Source organism: Neoarius graeffei, chromosome 10, assembly GCF_027579695.1.
Source record: "Neoarius graeffei isolate fNeoGra1 chromosome 10, fNeoGra1.pri, whole genome shotgun sequence".
NCBI lineage: Eukaryota > Metazoa > Chordata > Actinopteri > Siluriformes > Ariidae > Neoarius > Neoarius graeffei.
The window spans coordinates 48231232-48252603 of record NC_083578.1 but is presented as its reverse complement, the minus strand read 5'-3'; the positions used below and the strand labels follow the sequence as shown (position 1 = coordinate 48252603).

The 21372-nt window shown below is 39.9% G+C and overlaps 3 protein-coding genes across 4 annotated transcripts in view; 1 reads left to right on the top strand and 2 right to left on the bottom strand.

The window, feature by feature from the left end:
* The first annotated feature begins 515 nt into the window (after positions 1 to 515).
* On the top strand, positions 516 to 11292 carry smyd1b (SET and MYND domain containing 1b). Of its 2 annotated transcripts, XM_060931831.1 has the most exons (10): positions 516 to 643; positions 1363 to 1539; positions 1737 to 1950; positions 2063 to 2193; positions 2765 to 2803; positions 7546 to 7741; positions 9591 to 9683; positions 9942 to 10105; positions 10214 to 10382; positions 11065 to 11292. In XM_060931831.1, exons 1-10 carry the CDS (start codon positions 516 to 518, stop codon positions 11218 to 11220), a joined length of 1467 nt encoding a protein of 488 aa, XP_060787814.1. In that variant the 3' UTR covers positions 11221 to 11292. The 2 variants fall into 2 exon arrangements, with proteins under 2 accessions (XP_060787814.1, XP_060787815.1); XM_060931832.1 differs by lacking the exon at positions 2765 to 2803.
* Positions 11293 to 12100: 808 nt separating this feature from the next.
* Positions 12101 to 13092, bottom strand: LOC132892513 (fatty acid binding protein 1-B.1-like). Its single transcript, XM_060930793.1, has 4 exons — positions 13026 to 13092; positions 12615 to 12787; positions 12314 to 12406; positions 12101 to 12154 (listed from the first exon to the last, which is right to left on the bottom strand). The coding sequence occupies exons 1-4, from the start codon at positions 13090 to 13092 to the stop codon at positions 12101 to 12103; spliced, it is 387 nt and encodes a 128-aa protein (XP_060786776.1).
* Positions 13093 to 15090: 1998 nt separating this feature from the next.
* Positions 15091 to 21372, bottom strand: part of LOC132893524 (isotocin-neurophysin IT 2-like) — a 58164-nt gene continuing 51882 nt past the window's right edge. Inside the window, exons 2-4 of the mRNA XM_060932716.1 lie at positions 17528 to 17658; positions 17172 to 17376; positions 15091 to 15227 (exon numbers count right to left, since the gene is read on the bottom strand). Coding sequence (XP_060788699.1) covers positions 15091 to 15227; positions 17172 to 17376; positions 17528 to 17658 — 473 coding nt within the window. The remainder of the gene's footprint in view (positions 15228 to 17171; positions 17377 to 17527; positions 17659 to 21372) is intronic.

Sequence of the window (21372 nt, the reverse complement as noted above, 5' to 3'; positions counted from 1 at the left end):
TTTGTGGGATGTTGAGAAGTGTCGAGAAACTTGAAGGAGGTCTCAGGAAAATGCTGGAAGCAAGCACCAGTCACATGAATCCAAGTGTGTGCCCAGATTGTAGCAGCTGTCTTTCGTCTCTACACCCAATCTATGACTGACAGGCCCAACTGAGAGACTAAAATATCCTCCAGGATCCTGAATGGCCATTCACACATATCGAGCTGTTCTATTTTGCTCCATTATGGGAGGTTATTTAGCATAACAGAAATCCACACAAGAATGAGGAGGGAGTCAGGAGGAGAATCTGTGATATTTATCAATTGATTTATGGTCTTGCTGCCATTAGAATGCTCTCATGAGAAGTGACTACTAAAAAATTCACCCCCTCTTCTGACTTCAGCATGGTAAGGCTTAAGGGTGCAGGCTATTTTAGAAGGTGGTAGTGGAATGTCCAGCTGTTCAGCTGATGACCTACAGGACACTCTGCCAGTATAACAGAGAGTGTAGATCTACAGAGACTGCACAACTACGGTATGAGCATGGAGAACGTGGAAGTCTTTGACTCACCAGGAAAGGGACGTGGTTTAAGGGCCACAAAGGAAGTATGGGCTGGAGATGTACTGTTTGCAGAACCTTGCTTTGCAGCTGTTGTTTTTGATAGGCAAGTAGTTTTATGTTTTATATTGAAGAAAAACTTTTGCAAAGCATGAGTATTAAGGTTCATATTCAGAAAATAGGTTCATATTCTTTACAGAATATACTTTACAGAAAATAGGTTCATATTCAGTTTCACTCAGTTCAGAATGGATGTAGCAGCACCGCCACCCACATCAGGCTTTACCATACTATGATATAAGGACAGAAACAAACATGTGGTCATTGAATATAGTATGATGTCATGGTGGCATTTTTTCATTCTTACATCAGACTATTTCTAGATTTATTCTTATAGGTTATGAGTATAGTTACAGTAGATCAAAAATGTTTATATATATATATATATATATATATATATATATATATATATATATATATATATATATATATAAACATTTTTGTTTATATATACAAATTTATATATATATATATATATATATATATATATATATATATATATATATACAAATTAAACTTACATTTCAGCATTAGTTTATTAATGTAAGCTTAATTTGTACCTATGTCATGAGGTAAAAACTCATGCAGGTACAGTGGTGCAGTGATTAAAACTGTTGCCTCACAGCAACAAGGTTCTGCGTTCAAATCTCGTGGCCGACTGGTGTCTTTCTATGTGGAGTTTGCATGTCCTTCCTGTGCCTGTGTGCATTTCCTGTGTAAATTCATTCTCTCTCTCTCTCTCTCTCTCTCTCTCCTGGCCTCCAGTTTTGCAGCTTATGTATGTCACTGCTGTTTCCGTCGGCAGCAGAAGCTGCAGCGTTGTGGCCAGTGTCGGTTTGCACAGTACTGTGATCGCACATGTCAGCGTGCAGCCTGGGAAGAGCACAAACAGGAGTGTGCTGCCATTAAGAGCCATGGCAAAGTGCCCAATGAAAACATCCGGTAAGAGTCTAGGAACTTGAAGTAGGGTGTGAAAAACACCAATGTTAAATCAGTAGTATACACACTTGCAAAACTTAATCACTTTAGTCAGAGAACTGGCTTTTGTATTAATTTACATACACAGAGAGTTCATGATTATTAGAACTAGAAAGAAAAAATAGCAATATCTAAAACTCTTCTTTGTTGTCTTTGGACAGGCTTGCGGCTCGTATTATGTGGCATCTTGATAAAGATAGAGGTGTGATCTCAGACCTTCAGCTCACTACATTGGACAACCTGGAAGACCATATCACAGACATCCCTGAGATTGACTTGAAGGAGCTCAAAGTAGATGTTCATAACTTCTTGGATTACTGGCCCAGAACAAGCAAGCAACACACCACTGACAGCATCTCACACATTTTTGGATTGGTACGTAAGAACGTGGACACTTGGTTTCAAAATGCTCATTTCTTTTCAACTGCCATTCCTTACTAGATCCACAAATAATGCTTTCCCCACTATTTTACATGTTTTACACTAGATTAACTGCAATGGCTTTATGATGAGTGATCATAAAGGACTTCAGGCAGTGGGTGTTGGTCTTTTCCCCAACCTTTGTCTGGTCAACCATGACTGCTGGCCAAACTGCACAGTCATTCTCAACAATGGCAAGTAAGTACAATCAGTGCTCACTATCTCTAAAAGCGTGCATCACAAACTATTATTAGTGGTAGGTGTGAAAAACGGCACCTATGAGTCACTGGATATGGATGAGGTAGTGGATGGTTAAAGGAAGTAAGAAAAGTGAAGTGAAAGTGAGAGGAAGGGTATTTAGGGCAAGACTGAAACAAATTTACTGTAGTTTTAAGAATAGAAAAGTAGCTCAAGTGATGTAATAGTTTAACCACAGAGTATACAGTATGTATCATTCTGTGGTCCACTGAAGTCATGTGCAACATGTAGCCAAGAGATCACCATCTGCTGACTGTATCATATTCCTTTACATTAAAGCTGTGGTATTTTTGGGTAACCATGCTACAAGAACTAAACTATCATGTATATGTTGACTTTCCTATTACTTGTTTTAATAACATTTTATAGAAGATTTTATAGAACATTTTTTCCTTTGCAGTTTAGTTAGGCTTAAGTTTAGACAGTTCAGTGGCTGAGTGAGAGAAGGCTTTCTGAAAAGGCATTCTGAAATAGCTAGGTTCTGCAATTTGCTTCTCACTTTGTCTTTCAGTCACTCTACCATCAATACTATGTATCATACTCAGAAGAGGTGGGTCTGCTTGGCTGTAATTCATCAGCCAAGCTGTTTGTTTATTATCTTCTGTTCACTATCACATCCTTAATCAGACTATTTGATGATCAGCTACCCAAATGCAGCTATCTTCACATAACAAACAACAGCATAACGTGAAATCACTAACATTTTCAAATCAGGATTAATTAGCCTCAAAACTAACTAATTTCTTGAAACTACAGTTTAACACAAAAATAACTGTAGCTTGTATACAATTTATTTTGTTTAACCAAGCTTATAAAGCCAGTAATGTTTTTTTTAAACCAAGATAGTTAATGCTGTTGGGTGGTTGGTCCATTTTTCCATCATCTGTTTCTGTCATCCTTTTAACCCTCACTTAATTCCAAATTTTGCCAACATGTAGATGCCCTGGCTTTTTGCAAAGCTACATATTTATGTCTATTGTCTTCATCCTTTGTTACTATTGTTAATTTAACATTCTTTTTGCATTTGTATATGTTCCATTACTTCTTTCACAGTAACTGAAGTCTACTCCTTATGTCTACTTACAACTACTTTCATATCAAAATCACACATTTTATATGATCAATACACAAATTTTACTGACACGCAAAACTCATATCTGCTGTTTGAAATTTTGTATTTTACTGAAGAAAATATCTGGGGAAGTTCACTGAATAACATATTGCATATAGCCATGGTTCTCAAAATGGGGTCTGGGGCCCCTCAAGGGTCCCTAAAGCAGAGCCAGGGGGTCTGTCATTTTTTTTTATTTTGTATAGTGATACAACTCACCACAAAAAAGTAATTTTCAAAGTTTTCATTATATATTATACTTAGACATAATGGAAATCTAAGAAAATGTGTTCTTTGATCAAACAGTTCAGAAATTGTAGCTCTTCAATAAATAACCAAAAATATTATTGTACATAGTTAAACAATGAACCTAATATTTGAATTACTAAATTATATACATAAAATAAATCTGTACTGAGGGCATCAGAGGAACTTTTTTTTTTTAATTTAAAGGGCTCCCTGGCTGCAAAATGTTTGAGAACCCCTGATATATGGAGTAAGTTGTGTGCATTGATGACTGGTGCTTAACTACAAAGACCACAATTTTTCTGCCTACCTAGAAGGACCAGAGAGGGGTCATTTGACCCACACAGCTTGCCTACCTAGAAGGACCAGAGAGGGGTCATTTGACCCACACAGCTTTTGCCGAATACACTAATCACTCATTTTGTTATGGTAATGAGGCTGTTAGGGGCAGTGTGTGGGGTGAGGGGTGAGGGGGTCACACCTTACAATGTGTGTGTAATTGTATGTAAATGTCCGAGCATAAAACTATCAAACGTATTGTTGTGCATGTGGGAGCAAATGATGTTTTCAGAGAACAGCTGTTTGTCCAAGATGATTTCAGAAAACTTTTTTCTGATCTCTATAAGACTGGAATACAATCTTTTATTAGTGGCCCACTCCCAGCGAGAGGAATTTTTGCATTTTCTCGACTCTTCAGTCTTAACACCTGGCTTGGAAAAACTTGTTTTTCATTTGGTATGAGCTTAGAATTACACATAAATCGTCTGCAAATAAATCGTCTGGTGTTCTGAACAAAGTCTTAGTAGACCATTACAGACTTGCAATCTTTTCTCAGCCAGCATTGAAGAAAACAGTTGTTTCTGTGTTGGTAACAGCCAAGACAAACAGGGGCAGACAGCTTCTTCCGAAGGGCTGTCAGCCTCTGAAATCACCACAGGTAAATAGTAACTAATACAGTATACTGTATATAATACATATAATATTATGAATTAAACGTTTTGCTTGGACATGAAACATGATCACTGATTTTCTGAAGCGTTAGGTTCAGTGGAGAGCACAGAGGAGAGGAGAGGAGAGGAGAGGAGAGGAGCACAGAGGAGAGAGGAGAGGAGAGGAGCATGGAGGAGAGAGGAGAGGAGAGGAGAGAGAAGAGAAGAGAAGAGAAGAGAAGAGAAGAGAAGAGAAGAGAAGAGAAGAGAAGAGAAGAGAAGAGAAGAAATGAGAGGAGCACAGAGGAGAGAAGAAAATAGAAGAGAAGAGAGACGAAGAGAGGAGAGGAAAGGAAAGGAAAGGATAGGAAAGGAAAGGAAAGATGAGGAGAGAAGAGATGAGGAGAGTAGAGGAAAGGAAAAAAGAGGAGAGAAGAGGAGAAGAGAGGAGAGATGAGGAGAGGAGAGCAGAGCAGAGCAGAGGAAAGGGATGGAGAGGAAAGGAAATGAGAGGACCACAGAGGAGAGGAGAAGAGAGGAGAGGAAAGGAGAGGAGCACAGAGGAGGGTGGTGGAGAGGAGAAGAGAGGAGAGGGGGTATGAGGAGAGGCAAAGAGAGGAGTGGAGCACAGAGCAGGGTGGTGGAGAACTGAGGAGTGGAGAGGACACGGAAGAGAGTCTGGAAGAGAGAAAGGAGTGGTGTGGAGTGGAGTGGAGAGAGAAAGGGGTCCAGGAGTAGAGAAAGAGAAGAGAGAAGAAGAGCAGAGGATAGAGGTGAGAAGTGGAGGGAAACTGAGTAAGTTTGGATTTGAGGAGGGCAGATAAGAGAGGGAGGAGGGCACAGAGGAGAAAGTGAAAGGCAGGAGAGAGTAAAGGAGGGGAGAGGATGCATCACCTGCGCTTTGATGACAGAGACACCCGCAGCGAGCGAGTACAGACTGATAGGTTTGCTGCAATTTCAAACATATGGGGATTGTTTGTCACCAACTGCATCACATCCTACATCCCTGGTCAACACATCACCATTGACGAACAACTTTTCCCGTGCAAGACTCGCTGCTGTTTCCTACAGTACATTGCAACTAAACCAGACAAGTTTGGTATCAAGTTTTGGGTGGCGTGTGACTTGAAAACCAAATACGTCTGCAACATCCTCCCATATCTTGGCAAGGACCCCACTCGGCCTCGTGGGGAGAGAGTGTCTGAGAGTGTAGTCATGAGGCTGATGGAACCATTCTTGGACAAGGGCAGAAATGTTCTCATCTCATCTCATTATCTCTAGCCGCTTTATCCTTCTACAGGGTCGCAGGCAAGCTGGAGCCTATCCCAGCTGACTACGGGCGAAAGGCGGGGTACACCCTGGACAAGTCGCCAGGTCATCACAGGGCTGACACATAGACACAGACAACCATTCACACTCACATTCACACCTACGGTCAATTTAGAGTCACCAGTTAACCTAACCTGCATGTCTTTGGACTGTGGGGGAAACCGGAGCACCCGGAGGAAACCCACGCGGACACGGGGAGAACATGCAAACTCCACACAGAAAGGCCCTCGCCGGCCACGGGGCTCGAACCCAGGACCTTCTTGCTGTGAGGCGACAGCGCTAACCACTACACCACCGTGCCGCCCGGCAGAAATGTTACCACAGACAATTTCTTTACATCACTGTCACTTGCAAAACGACTACTTAGCCGGAATTCAACCATCCTCGGCACAGTCAACAGGATTCGCCAAGAAATTCCACCATCAACTCGACAGATGCACCGCGATGAATTTACCACCCAGGTATTTTCATCCACTGGTGCCACACTGACTGTGTATGCGCCCAAGCGGAAGAAGACAGTATATGTTCTCAGCAGCATGCACAGCACGATTCAGACACAGGAAACCGCCAAAAAGAAGCCAAACACCATCACACTCTACAACACAACAAAGTGCGGCGTCGATATCATGGACCAGATGGTGCGGGAATACACTGTCCGTGCAGGAACAAGGCGCTGGCCAATATCAGTGTTCTACAACATGATAGACATTGCAGCACTGAATGCCCACGTGCTCTATCAATTATGCACTGGGAGAAAGGAAAGACGGGTGGATTTCCTGTTTGAACTGGCAAGAGAGTTGGCTCACTCCCACGTGGGTATGAAAAAGGTCCAAAAGGAGCAATTGCTTCGGCAACAACCCTCCACACCACAATTCGGACAAAGAGCCAAGTGTCAGGCTAAAATCAAATGCAAGGACAATCGTGCAACTGTGCGCTGTGTTGGCTGTTATAAATATACATGTGGGAAATGCAGAAAGGAGCAATGGCTGTGCCAGAATTGTGAGTGACTGCTCAAATGTATTTCACTCATTTGCATTCTTTGTAAATATGCTTTTTTCTTTGTAAATATATTTTTTCTATTTTTGGCACACAAAAATAACAGTTACTTCTGCAAAAACTTTCCACACGAAAACTGGGAAAACAGTTGCTTTTTCATTCATTGTAAATATGTTTTGTTTTGATTTTTTTTAACAATAAATGTCAAGAGTTTTGATCCCAAATTCTCGTTCATCCTGATGATTCACTGCATAAAAATCCACCATATGTTTATAAATCCACCATATGGGCACACACACACACACACACACATGCAAAAACACGGCTCAAGCGACTCTGTGACTCAAGTGACTTCTGTGAGCCGCTAACAGCCACATTTCCACAACAAAAGGAGTGTCCACAGGGGGTCCAAAGGGTCAAATGACCCTCTTGTGGGCCTTTTAGGTAAAAAGGGTCAAATGACCCTCTTGTGGGCCTTTTAGGTAAAAAGGGTCAAATGACCCTCTTGTGGGCCTTTTAGGTAAAAAGGTCAATTGACCCCTCCGTGGTCATTGTGGTGATAACACTTTCATCTGTAATGATTACACAATAGCTGAATACAGGACTAAAAATGCTCCAAGATATGCACTTTTGCAGAAATACTTAGCCTAAAGATCTCATCTAACTCATTTCTTGTCTCAGAATTGAGCTACGGTCCCTGGGTAAGATCAATGTGGGGGAGGAATTGACCGTGGCATATGTGGACTACCTGAATCAGTCTGAGGACCGCAAACGCATGCTTAAGCAGCAATACTTCTTTGACTGCACCTGTGATCACTGCGCAAACAAAACAAAAGATGACCTGAAGATGGCTGGTGCAGTGGTGGATGGAGTTAAAGTGAGTTTTCACACTTTTTTATAAATTGATTTAATCATGTCAGGTGTGCAGGTGACATATGGATCAGTAGAGAATTTATTGAAGGGAACCTGGTAGAAAAATCCAAATCATAAATCAAAGGCAGAGTCAGTAAACCAACTATGGTCAGGCAAGGCACAAACAGAATGTCAAAGGCAGACACGACAAGCAGTAATTTAAATACAAACTGGGTAAATACCCAAATAATCAGCATGAACAATAAAGGCTTGGTAAAGTCAGGCACAAGAACACTGAGCATTTGCTTCACAAATGACAAACTGTGAACAGAATCCTTTTGTACTGTGACTATGATTGCTCTGTAATCAGGAACAAGTGTGTTTGATTAGAATTCCGAAGACTGAGAGTGTTGCGGTGCAGGATGGTTGTTGTAGTCTGCAGCGGCCATATTTGAAGGCTGCTGTGAACTCTGGGAAGTGGAGTCTTGAGTGCGAGCAGGTGCAGGCGTGACAATTCAGTTATATCTTTATCCTTCTATAAGGCTAGGGTGTACTATAGCTCATTGAGCTTGACTCTACAGATATTTGTGTTAGTTAAAAAAAGTCAGTTACTTATCTGAATCAAATTCTATTCATTAATGAAGGGACTAGGGCTTGCTATTCTTTAAAGCTCCAAGAACTCAGCTGTACAAATGCATATTGACTCTTTTGGCTGACAGAGAGAAAGATGAGAGAATAGCCTTACTATCAGTAGATGTCTATAGACCTATGGGCCTAATGTCCTGGCACATTTGTGCGATATTTAAACCCTCTATCTTTGTTATGTTGAACAAGCATGATTGCCAGGGTCAGAGTTTTTACACTAAATAGTTTGTGTGTCCTGTGATGACCTGGTGACTTGTCCAGGGTGTACCCCGCCTCTCGCCCATCAGCTATGATAAGCTCCAGCTTGCCTGTGAACCTGCACAGGATAAGTGGCTACAAATAATGGATGGATGGATGGATGGATGGATAGTTTGTGTGTGCCATTTTTTGGTCTACATTAAAATGATCTGTGGTCAATCTGTTGTTTTAAAGTAAATAATCAGAATTAAATTTAACCAATTTCTGCAAAAATAGGCTATGGAAAACAAAGGGACAAAAGTGCAGACATCTTTGATGTACAGAACCCATCCATTATCTGTAACTGCTTATCCTGTGCAGGGTTACGGGCAAGCTGGAGCCTATTCCAGCTGACTATGGGCAAGAGGCGGGGTACACCCTGGACAAGTCACCAGGTCATCGCAGGACTGACACATAGAGACAAACAACCATTCACACCTACAGTCAGTTTAGAGCCACCATTTAGCCTAACCTGCATGTATTTAGACTGTGGGGGAAAACAGAGCACCTAGAGGAAACCCACACAGACACGGGGAGAACATGTAAACCCCACACAGAAAGGCCCCTGTCGGCCACTGAGCTTGAACCCAGAACCTTCTTGCTGTGAGGTGACAGTGCTAACCACTACAGCACCATGACACCTCCAATGTACAGAGCCATTTCTGTGAGTATTTGTACTAGGCTATGGGAAAAAGGCATATTGCAGACATAGCAAATCCAAAATGTGTGTGCACCACAGTGAACTTGTTTCCTCACACAAAGACTGAGACTGTTACGACTATACATATGTTGTGTACATACCACTGAATATATTTAAGATATTTTACACAAATACTGTATCATGTTTTATCTGATTTGACCTTATTGGGATCAAAACTTCATGGCCCAATATATTATATGACAGAAATGAGTGATGGAAACTTATAATTCAAGGGTCTCAACATGTTCCATTTTGACTGATTTGGTACAATCAATGCCTCACTTCATCAAAGGTACCAGATGAGAAGGTGAAGGAAATAACAGAATATAGTCAGGAGATGCTGCAGAAGATGGAGAAGGCCCGTATAGATGGCAACTACAATGAGGTTTGTCAGATTTACACACATGTATTACATTATTGCACAAAAGTATTGTTTAGTAGGTTCTCAACCTTTTATTTAAAAAAAATCACATCTATTGTGCAACTTTACCTCAACATGTAGTACGCATTTTCTTATTTTATTAACAATATGAATGACTCTAAAATGAACTAGCCATCATAAAGCATGGTGATTTATATAAAGATGCAGTCATTTAGCTACAAGCATCACTTTCATGCTGTTCTTCTGGTCTGCTCTCTGTAGGTGGTAAAGATCTGCCGAGAGTGTGTGGAAAAGCAGGAAAACGTCCTGGCGGATACTCACATCTACCAGCTAAAGATGTGGAGTACGCTCAGTGAGGTTCTTTCCTACTTGCAGTTCTTTGAGGAGGCAGCTATCTATGCGCGTAAGATGGTGGATGGATACATGTAAGTACAGACTTTTGGGAGTTAAATGGGAGTCCATGGTAAACACAAATAGTGTATGTGCACTTATAGTCTCTTTTATAAATGGTTTTTCTTGTGACCCCAAAATAGGAAACTATACAATCCAAACAATGCCCAGCTAGGCATGGCTACAATGAGAGCAGGAGTGACCCACTGGCAGGCTGGGCATATAGAGGTTGCACATGGCATGATTTGCAAAGCATATGCCATTCTCATGGTGACTCATGGGCCCACACATCCCATTACTAAGGACTTAGAGGTAACTGTATATCCTGTTACTAAGGACTTAGAGGTAACTGTATATCCTATGTTATATACAAAAACCTATAACCTGTACTTAGTACGGTACAGTAGTTTTACATGATCAGGGTTCTCCAACAAAGCCTAAGCTTTAATCTGGTTTAAATCAAAGATTATCTATAAATTCATTTGCACCAAACTTTAAACCTTGTTTAAAACAATCAGGATTTGTTTTAGTTAATGTAGATTAACTTTAATCCTGTTGCTGTATATTCTGCTCTATATCTGGTATATTACTTTAAATTTCTGTTAGCAATTAATTTTAATATTGCAGCAACAGCAGTTAAAATTTCCCAAATGGCAGCATATATTAGATGGTTTGTAATAAAAGAAATCCACAAAAGAAAGTTTTTCTGCTCATTTGTATTCAGTAATGATTGCGCTCAGAGGTAACATTGTGGGTTTACATGTTTAGCTGGGCAAATTTCTCATAATTAGAATAATCAAAATTATTAATACATCACAGTTTTCATAAGGGGTTAAGATTAAGATAGCAATAACTTATCTAACCCAACAAATCCTGGATTAGCATCAGATTTTGTTTAATTTACTTGCTGGTGCAAGCTGCAAAATGTGTAAAACCCATGACACTGAAATTTTTTCAGCTTGTTGTAGCTAACTCTTCTGCTTTTCCTCTAAAGGCTATGCGCATGCAGACAGAGATGGAGTTGCGCATGTTTAAGCAGAATGAGTACATTTACCACACCATGCGCGAGGCAGCACTTAAAAACCAGCCCATGCAAATGATGGCAGAACCAGTTGAGGAGGGCATCAAAAGCCTTTTCCGCAAGAAGTGACCTCACACAGTTTACACTCGACCATCCTCACTATTTATTACTCAGTATGGATTTCATCACTATGGATCATCAGTATGGATTTCAATTATACTGATAACTGGTCTGAGTATCTTAGGTCACTGTGACCTAAGATACTCAGACCAGTTATCAGTATAATTGATGGCTATTTAAAACCACTTGCAGTACTTTTCTGGATTTTGTTAGATAATATATTCAAAAACAAATCGTTTAGGTTGTATTTTACACAGATATTTCTTTTTGATTCAATAGCTGACACATTTTCAGTTGTGTATTTTGTAAATAAAAAAGTCTAAAATAAAATAAAAATAAACTAAATGACTATCCTCAACTGATGTTGAAGATGCTGTCTAATTCAGTTGAATATGTCTAATTCAGGGCGGGACAGTGGTGTAGTGGTTAGCGCTGTCGCCTCACAGCAAGAAGGTCCTGGGTTCGAGCCCCGTGACCGGCGAGGGCCTTTCTGTGCGGAGTTTGCATGTTCTCCCCGTGTCCGCATGGGTTTGCTCCAGTTTCCCCCACAGTCCAAAGACATGCAGGTTAGGTTAACTGGTGACTCTAAATTGACTGTAGGTGTGAGGGTGAATGGTTGTCTGTGTCTATGTGTCAGCCCTGTGATGACCTAGTGACTTGTCCAGGGTGTACCCCGCCTTTTGCCTGTAGTCAGCTGGGATAGGCTCCAGCTTGCCTGCGACCCTGTAGAACAGGATAAAGCGGCTAGAGATAATGAGATGAGATGAGATGTCTAATTCAGTTGAAATCTCCAGTAGTTAGTGTCACACAGCATAACTATAAATGAAAGAGTATTATGACAACTATGGAAAAATGGACTCTTAGTTATATTTCAAAAGAACAGTGTTTATTATGACATGCGCTTGCTGGTTCTCTTGAAGACAATGTTGCCCAGAGTCATGGTCTGAAAGGAAAAAAGAGCACCACATTTTGGTCAGATGACACCAAAGAAATGCATGTAAACATTGTTAAATAATCCATAATCTCAATTTTAGTTTGTCTGTTGAAAATATCAAATTATTTCTCAGGATTAAATGAAGGCTGATTTCCAGTCTGTACTCACCTGCACAATTGTGTCGGCATCCAGAAGCTCTGTGACTGAATCAATACCCTTTAGATTTGTCTTCAGCTTGTTGCCCTCTTTCGACACAACAGTCTAGAAAACAGCAAGACAATGTCATTATCATAATGCCAATATCATTTCATACCAAGCCACAATATGCTTTAAAAAGCACATTATGTAGGACTGCATGAAAAGTAATGTGCTTGAACCGATGTCCTAATGTAAAAAAAAAAAAATAGCTGATAAAACACTGAATGAATGCACAGAGACCCAGAGCTACAGAAATATGATGTGGTCTTGCCTTGACTTTTTCTCCAGTCACTATCTCCACTTCACACTCTTGTCCTATAGTGAAGGAGTTAACCAAAACTTTGCTCCCCATGATAACTGTCACTTTGAAGCTGTCTCCATTCTGTTCGATCTCAGAGACACTCTTGATGTCTTTACCTTTCTCGATAAGGTCATCAGGAAGACCTAGAAGAGGGTTTTTTTTTCAACATTAATTCAGCTAACATTTCAATCCAAACCCAAAACCTAGCATCCTATTTTTTTAATTTAAAAAATCTATTCTGTTTAGTTTGTTTGATTAAAATATTATGCACAATAGAAGAGACAATAGGACAGAAGACCTGTTGCATATCTTCTAATGCATCAGTCACATGGATCAAGTGTAAACCTTACAAGTTGTGAAATATTTTCTCAGCACACCTACCAATAGCTTTCATGAAAGGCACAAAGCCCTCTTGGCTTTCCAGTTGATATTTTCCAGAGAAGTACATTGTGACAGGACCAATGAGAGGAGAAATTAAAACTCCTGAGACTTTTTATATTTTCATGCAGTACTGTAATGATTAACCGAAGAGGGCGGAGAGTCCGTCTGATGTTTGTCATGAACTTGCTCTTATTGATTAACTTGCTAATACACACAATGCATATTAGTGTTTGTAGAGTAAACATATTGGTCAAGGCTTATGTAGAGCCAATCTTGACCTTTGGCTGAGCAGTGACTTAAAACTTTACTCAGCATATCTTTCAGCTCATGATGATCAAAGTATTTAATTGTACTACATTACATCAACATTATGCACCTCATTTCATATGATCTGGATTATAATATGATTTTCAGTGTTCATTAAGAATGAATGCACACATATTTCTGTTTGGCTTTGTTGCAAAAATCACACTCAGTCAAAAAATTATATATTTTAATGGGAAAAACATCCATCCATTATCTGTAACCACTTATCCTGTGCAGGGTCATGGGCAAGCTGGAGCCCAGCTGACTATGGGTGAGAGGCAAGGTACACCCTGGACAAGTTGCCAAATCATCACAGGGCTGACACATAGAGACAAACAACCATTCACACCTATGGTCAAGTTCAAGCCACCAATTAACCTAACCTGCAGGTCTTTAGACCATGAGGGAAACCTACAGTACACAGGCACAACATGCAAACTCCACACAGAAAGGCCCCCATTAGCCACTGGGCTCGAACCCAGAACCTTCTTGCTATGAGGCGACAGTGCTAACCACTACACCACTGTCCCAACCATGGGAAAAACAGTTGAGTTTAAATACTATTACTGTTGTATGATTTAGCACTAAAGTGTGTTTGGCTATATTATCTTTTTTTTTCTTCAGTCAGTGTCTCTACCTCACACTCTTGTCTGATATTGAAGGATTTAACCATAACTTTGCTCTCCATATTAACTGTCACTTTGCAGTTTTCTCCATTCTGTTTGATCTCAGAGACACTAATTTTATCCATTTTCACCTATTCAGGAAAGCTTAAGAAACACTACTATTTCACCAACATGGACATCACAAAAAATAAATCCTGCTTGTCTATTTTCCCAAAACTTTACATTGTTAAACTAATCTGATCATGCATAAAGTGATACTTTTCTGACTATCTTCGGGAGTATTTTGTCAATGTAGAGTAACCATATGCATACCATGTACATACAGACAACTTGTATATGTTTTATCCTTTTGATAAACAAATGGCTTCCTCAATCTACATCCAAAGTATTTTTACTTTTAATTATACCACAGTTCTATATTAACCCCTAAAAATCCCAGCTTATTATTCAGTTAATCATCTTAAAGCGTATTATAGGGGTCAGCTTGCAGTATCTAACTAGACTCTGATCTTACATCTGTATTCTTTCATTGGTGACACTGGTGGACTCTGAACTTAAAGCTTCTACTCTCAGTCAGTGGTTATCAGTTCTTCATTACTTATCAGAAACAAGTTACAGAATCTTGTTTCATATTTAAATTAGTGCACGAATGTGCAGATTGAAATGTGAGAGTGTGATATACCGGTACATGAAATTAACTGAAAACATCCGACCTAAGCATATATCAAAATATCACATTTATAATATATTAATTTAGCCCTTTAATGTGAACTGCCTGACCCAAAGTCATTAACTCAGATAACAGTGGTAGGGAATGTAACATGTGAACAAATCGACCTTGTCAGTGGATTATATACTTTACAACACACTTTGTACAGCCATCTCATCAAAATGACATGAACCTCCTAGAAACTCAGTTACAAGTGACACAAAACATATTTTCTCTACATTTATTATCAGCATAACCATAATCAGTCTGTAACCATCATAACCACATGTTAATCTGCAAATGATACCCTAATTATAGCTGACACAAAGCCATTTCAAATAAGAGTGCATTATAATGCGCGTGCGCGAGAGAGAGTTCTAGTAACATAAAAATCAAACAAATACAGAGCTGGTTTCACAGAGGCTCACTGGTAAGTTCTGTTGGCCAAATGCTGTTTGGTCAGATGTAGCAGCTTCATGAGGAGATCTCCACCAGGGCCATCACTGCTCTCTGGATCCGATTCATGATCACCGAGACATGACAGATCAGCGCTACAGCCCTCTGTAAAAGAAAACGCATGCAATTAATCCAAACGTATAATAAAATGAAGCCTCTCTCTCTCAAACAAAGCATAAAAACAATGCATCATAGGTAAGAAAATAGTAAGAAAATCATAACTCATCTCCTAAAAGTGTATTTTAATTACACTTTCACATGGAATTTTAGCAGCACAATTATTGCCTAAGGATAGGAAATTTACCCAATCATAATTGGTGTCAGAAATCCAGTATATATGGAATGTTGCAAACCAAACCACAATTTATGAGGAAAATAAAGTTGACCATATCTCTATAGATGACTCTGTTAAGCACCAAAAGCCACATTGACCTGATGTTTATGCTGGTTTTCTGACAAGGCCATAGTGGGATTGTTAAGAGCACTGCACCCTGATTTTGTTCTACTTTCCATCTCAAGCCCATTTTGTCCTTACCAAGTCTGGAAACTATTTTTTCCCTGATAAATTCAGATCCTACAATTTAATAATTTTCATCATAGGTGTTTTAATACATAGCTAACTAGCAAGCTCACTCCATCGTGATAGTGTAGATATTCTTCAGTAATTGCTCTAACTTCAGCTATAAACTATGAGTGGACTCAAATTGTCTAGGGGTAGGAGATATGGCAAAAATACAGTACCAGTCAAAAGTTTGGACACACCTTCTAATTCAATTATTTTTCTGTATTTTATAAATTAAAGGCGCATCATGTCTTAAAGTAATGATGGACTGTCATCTCTCTTTACTTAGTTGAGCGGTTCTTGATATAATATGGATTATTATAGGGCTATCTACTGTATATTTATTATTTACTATTTACTGCCTGATCTCAGGGCGGCATGGTGGTGTAGTGGTTAGCACTGTCGCCTCATAGCAAGAAGGTCCTGGGTTTGAGCCCAGCAGCCGGCAAGGGCCTTTCTGTGTGGAGTTTGCATGTTCTCCCTGTGTCTGTGTGGGTTTGCTCCGGTTTCCCCCACAGTCCAAAGACATGCAGGTTATATTGGTGGCTCTAAATTGACTGTGAGTGTGAATGGTTGTTTGTCTCTGTGTCAGCCCTGTGATAACCTGGCGACTTGTCCAGGGTGTACCCTGCCTCTTGCCCATAGTCAGCTGGGAAAAGCTCCAGCTAACCACTACACCACTGTGCTGCCCGTGCAAAGCATCAAGGTAAATATTGGCTACTTTGAAGAATCTAAAATATCAAACATTTTTTTAAAACACTTTTTTGTTGGCTCAGCCTTTGCACCTGTCTGTATGTTTATGTTTAACAGAGTTCAAGCGTGTTTAAGAATGTAATTGGTGTGCCAGCCTCAGGTAGCAATTCCACAATCGAGGTGTGGCACCAGTGCATACTGACTATGTAAGTGCCATGTTACATAACCTCAGTTCACAATGTAATCCTCCATGGTTGAGCGGCCTAGAGTGCTGTCCAGGAAAGGAGCAGATTTTGCAATGTTGGTTCAAATTGCTGTAAAAGGCTAAGCTCAGACCTGCACAGGTGTCTAGTTTACCACATACTGTACAGTAATTCCATATGTTATCTCAGAACTTTGAATAGGTGTGTCCAAACCTTTGACTGGTACTGTATATAGTAAACAGCAATAAACTAAACTTAGTATTTGGTGTGACAACCTTTTTTTTAATTTTTTTTTTCAAGGTGCACTTTTATAAAGAATTTGGCTGGTAAGTTTTACTAAGTATCTTGGTGAATCTGCCATAATTTTTGTGAAGTGTCTATCACACTTACTTCTGTTTTTGCAGATAAAACCTGACAATCCTTTTGTCTAAAAGCATGTATTTTATGTAATATACTGCTTTCTTTATTGACATACAGGCAGTTAACTATAACATTACATTTTTGTTGGAAAAGTGATGTTTGGAAATCTAAAATGTTTTACAAACTCAGCTGAAGCCATAAAATAACCATCTAATCTAAACACTTTTATACCTGAGTTACAGCAGACACTTGGAGCAGCACAGTGTCCCCCCTCAGATCCACATGGTCTCCCTCCATTCTCACATGCAGTGGAAATGTAGGTCTCCTTCATGCAGCTGGCTGCTTCAGGAGAGCCTACAGAGCAGCCTAAACCTGCTGCACAGCAAGTACGGGGGCCAAAGCAGCGGCCCCTGTCCCTGGGACCACAAGCCATAGACTACAAATTGAGAAAAAACAAAGAAATGCATTGTAATTAACCATTAAGGGGGACATTTCCACCATGCCCAAGACAAGTCTAAGAAAAAATTAATCACTATTAGATCATTGTGTGTTTTCATAGTACCTCAGGTGACACATTTAAGATATACAGTATATAACTTGCGAGCTGGTACATCGATCAAGGATCTTTTGCCACCTATTGGGCAGTTAGAGATATAACAGGCTGAGCAGACAGAAAGAAAGCACAGCAAAGACACATACAGTGCAGTCTCAGGTATAGCTGAAGAAATTAGAAGAAAGGAATCATTATTAAAGGCGTCACGCAGTGGCGATAAAAGTCGCATTATTCTGCACCAGAATGCTTTCGAGATTCGAAATAAATTGACCGTCGATTTTTCAAAAGCTTCCCGCGGTTGTAATCGGTCCTTATTTGGTCATGCCCATCACTTGAAATTTCCCGCGTTCGCAGCGCCCCCTCTCGGTCAATGGAACAGCTGCGTGACGTCATACCAGTAACCACTCGGTGCAGTTGCAACGGCGGACACACCAGAAAATAGGAGCGATGCTGAGGAAATTAGCTTTGATTTTTACCGATACAGAAGAAGAAAATGGCCCACAAGCAGAGATTTTGACAGCTGAATGTCCTGGTGGTATCCAGCCTTACAGATTTGAACCTGAGCGCTCATCTTCAGAAGAAAATGAGGACAGTTCTGACGACGACAGAAACGAAGACGAGAATGAAGAAGACCGGCGACTTGAAGACTTGTTTTGGTTGGTTTCTCTGACTAAATCACTACTTGTGTGTATTTTTAAAGACCATTTTCACTTGAATTAGAATGCTGTGTGATTAATCTATGATTATGTGTAATACTGATAGCTGTAGGGGGTGAAAGTATAGCTAGAAAGATTGAATTCTAGCAACTTGACAGCTTGCGATCTCGCGAAATGCAGTGGGCCTCAGGTTCAAATCTGTAAGGCTGGATACCACCAGGACATACAGTAGACCCCTTGATATTCCAGTTTTCATCATTTTCTTTTTATTGCGGTTGATTTTAACTTGATATTCAGTATGTTATAGGCTGGGAGTATTGAGCTTTGTATTGTATTGTTTAGTAAACGTACAATCGTCAGTAATAAGTGATAATTGAAATTTTACAAATTTCAATTATCACTTTTCAATAATTATCAATTATTTTACAATTATCAATTATTTTATATTATATAAAATTATAAATAATTATATTATAAATAATTATCAATTATTTTATATCAATTATTTTATAATTATCAATTATTTTACAAATTTCAATTATCACTTTTAACTAATGTTAAAGGCAGCTCTGTGGCATAAATCACTGTAAAATTTGGACACAAGTCCAAAAATTTCAATTATCAAATTTAACTAATGTTAAAGGCAGCTCTGTGGCATAAATCACTGTAAAATTTGGACACAAGTCCAAATTTGGCCTTTTGGTCTCTATCCTATAGATCTATTTTGCTCTCCCATGATGATCTTAGACCTATTAAAAGCGACATGGGGTGTTGTACAAACCCGACAATATTGCAAGATCATGGAGGTTTAATTGGAGTTTTGTGAAAATGTTTTTAAAAAGCTAGTAAAGGTGGCTTGGGAAGCTGGAAAGCAGACATTATAAACAAACAAAATTTATTTTTAACGCATGTTTTTCAGGTGCAGTTGTGGAAACTGTAGAATTATGCCAGCATCACCCAAGGGAGGTTACTGGTATGACGTCACACATAAGTTGACCTAGTTAACGGCTGGCTGCCTAAATTTGGCTGTGCGCGTCAACTTTAAATGCTTGTAGCGGGCGCATCGTGACACTGAGATCGCGGGAAACCGAGGGGCTTGAATAACCCACCAAACCCGACATTTTGACACATGATATAGCCTGATTGCTGAAATTACCGCACGACGCCTTTAAAATGTAAACATAAACCACAATGGAAGATAAGACAATAAAAAATTTAAGACTAAATTATTAGCAACATGTCCAGCATAGGTACTTACTGACTGATGAGCTTCTGATGCTGACAGCTGAGAAAGAGAACAGAAGAGATATTGGCAGTTGGAGACAGAGTCTTTTTATAGTCACTTGATGAGTAAAGCAAGTGCCACATGTGCACCTCTACATCTAGCATCTAATGATTTAATCTTAGTCACAGAAACGAATAATCCAATTAGGCAAATGATTTGAAGCATTAGGCCCCTTGGCCTAATGTCAAACAGAGGGTCATGACAGACTCATGTCTCATGTGAATGATCATGCTTTTACCACAGGAGAAGACCAGTGTAATGACAAGAAAGGGCCACTTTATCAAATGAAAAACAGACTGGATCTCTTCTCTGTGAGGGCAGAGAAGAGATCCATACAATAATGCAACATTTCATCTTCACACAACACAGTTAGGGCTTATGGTTTTAGGCCCTGAGCCCACACCAGTATTGGGTGGCCTGCCAAACAGAATTTCAAAGGGGCTGAGGTTTATTTGGTTTTTGTTTTGTTTTTCTCTCACACACGTTCTCATATGAAACAGCACAATAGGGAGGGCCTTTACCCAATTCAGGCCCACATCTTCACAGCATTTGGTCAATTTGTTCTTCCATTCTCCATTTGTTCCATCATTCTCTCTTTCTACTGCACCGGCACTTGCTGGGTGATAGGCACAGTGGTGTCTTTTTTTTTTCACAAACTTTTTGGGAGAAAATCGGAAACCCCTTTGTGAACCAATACTTAGCCATACAGCTCATCATTACCCCTTTTGAAACATGGTCCCACCCATGTATTAACTTAGCAAACATGGAGAAATAACAACTAGGGAGGCAGGGCATTCCCACATAACCTGGCCTGGTATGAGGACCATACCAACACCCCATTACGTTCAACACAACTGGCTTTTTTTCAGCGTGCTATCTCCTGTGATGTGGCTGGTGACTGAACCTGCTCCAGTATAGCAAAACTGGAAAGAGGATTCTGAGACACAGTTAGGGTTAACGCAAGCGCAAAATGGGGAACCCTTGGAGGCAGCATTCTGTGCTACGCACTTCCTGGTTCCCGAGTTGTTTGCGACAAGTCTTTTTTCCATGAGTGTTGGCGTTAATTACTAATCTTTTTATTTTTTCTACAAATAATTTTCCAGTATCCTGTTCATTTTTTATTGTACTTTAGCTTTCCTTTTCCTGTTTTTTTTTCTCTTTTTTCGGAAGAACGCCGAGACCGGAAGCTTTCTTTTTTTCTCTTCCTGTGTAAAGACCATAAGCGGAGGCCATCCACATTGGATCTGCTTTAATATCAACAGATCTTCAATTAAGGTACGTGAATCCTTTCATCATAGAATAGAATAGAATGCCTTTATTGTCACTATACCCATGTACAATGAGATTAAAAGCAACTCCAATAACAGTGCAAACAGCATGTAGAGAAAAAAAAGAAAAGAAGAAAAAAAAACTTGTTCAGTGTGCTGAGTGCAGGATGTTTAGTCATTCTTCCTCCATCGCTAGTGATAGCTTTATTTGCGATAAGTGCAGATTAGTTAGCTCCCTGATGGAGAATATTATAGTGTTAGAAGCCCGTATCCAGGCTTTAGAGAAAGGCAGTGAGAATGAGAACAGTGTAGTTTCTGTAGGGGAAAGTCTGGATGCCCTAGGTGGAGTTAGTAATCACCCTTACAGAGGGGCAAATGGGTGACGACTCAGCAGCATAAGCGTAGACCAAAATCTACCGCTGAGGCTCACCCATGGGAGCACCACTCCTCTCCGCGTCATGTGTCGAACAGGTTTGCTCTCCTTAGTGATGCACCCACTGAGAAACCTGAAAAAGCTCTGGTTATAGGGGACTCTATCATACGGCACATGAAATTAGCTCAGCCTTGAGGGGTACCAGCAGCTTTAGTCAGGTGTATACCGGGAGCCAGGGTGCCGGACATAGCAGGTAATCTTAGGGTCCTAGGCAAGCACAGGTTCTCAAAGATAGTT

Bases quoted from the DNA above. Each gene is read 5' to 3' on its own strand.
- smyd1b (XM_060931831.1), top strand. From the start codon at position 516: ATGAGCATGGAGAACGTGGAAGTCTTTGACTCACCAGGAAAGGGACGT. The intron at 644-1,362 runs GCAAGTAGTTTT...CCTGGCCTCCAG, and splicing joins GCAGCTGTTGTTTTTGATAG to TTTTGCAGCTTATGTATGTC. The intron at 10,106-10,213 runs GTAAGTACAGAC...ACCCCAAAATAG, and splicing joins AAGATGGTGGATGGATACAT to GAAACTATACAATCCAAACA.
- LOC132892513 (XM_060930793.1), bottom strand. From the start codon at position 13,092: ATGTACTTCTCTGGAAAATATCAACTGGAAAGCCAAGAGGGCTTTGTG. The intron at 12,407-12,614 runs GCAAGACCACAT...GCTGTTTTCTAG, and splicing joins TGACTGGAGAAAAAGTCAAG to ACTGTTGTGTCGAAAGAGGG. The intron at 12,155-12,313 runs GTGAGTACAGAC...TTTTCCTTTCAG, and splicing joins ATGCCGACACAATTGTGCAG to ACCATGACTCTGGGCAACAT.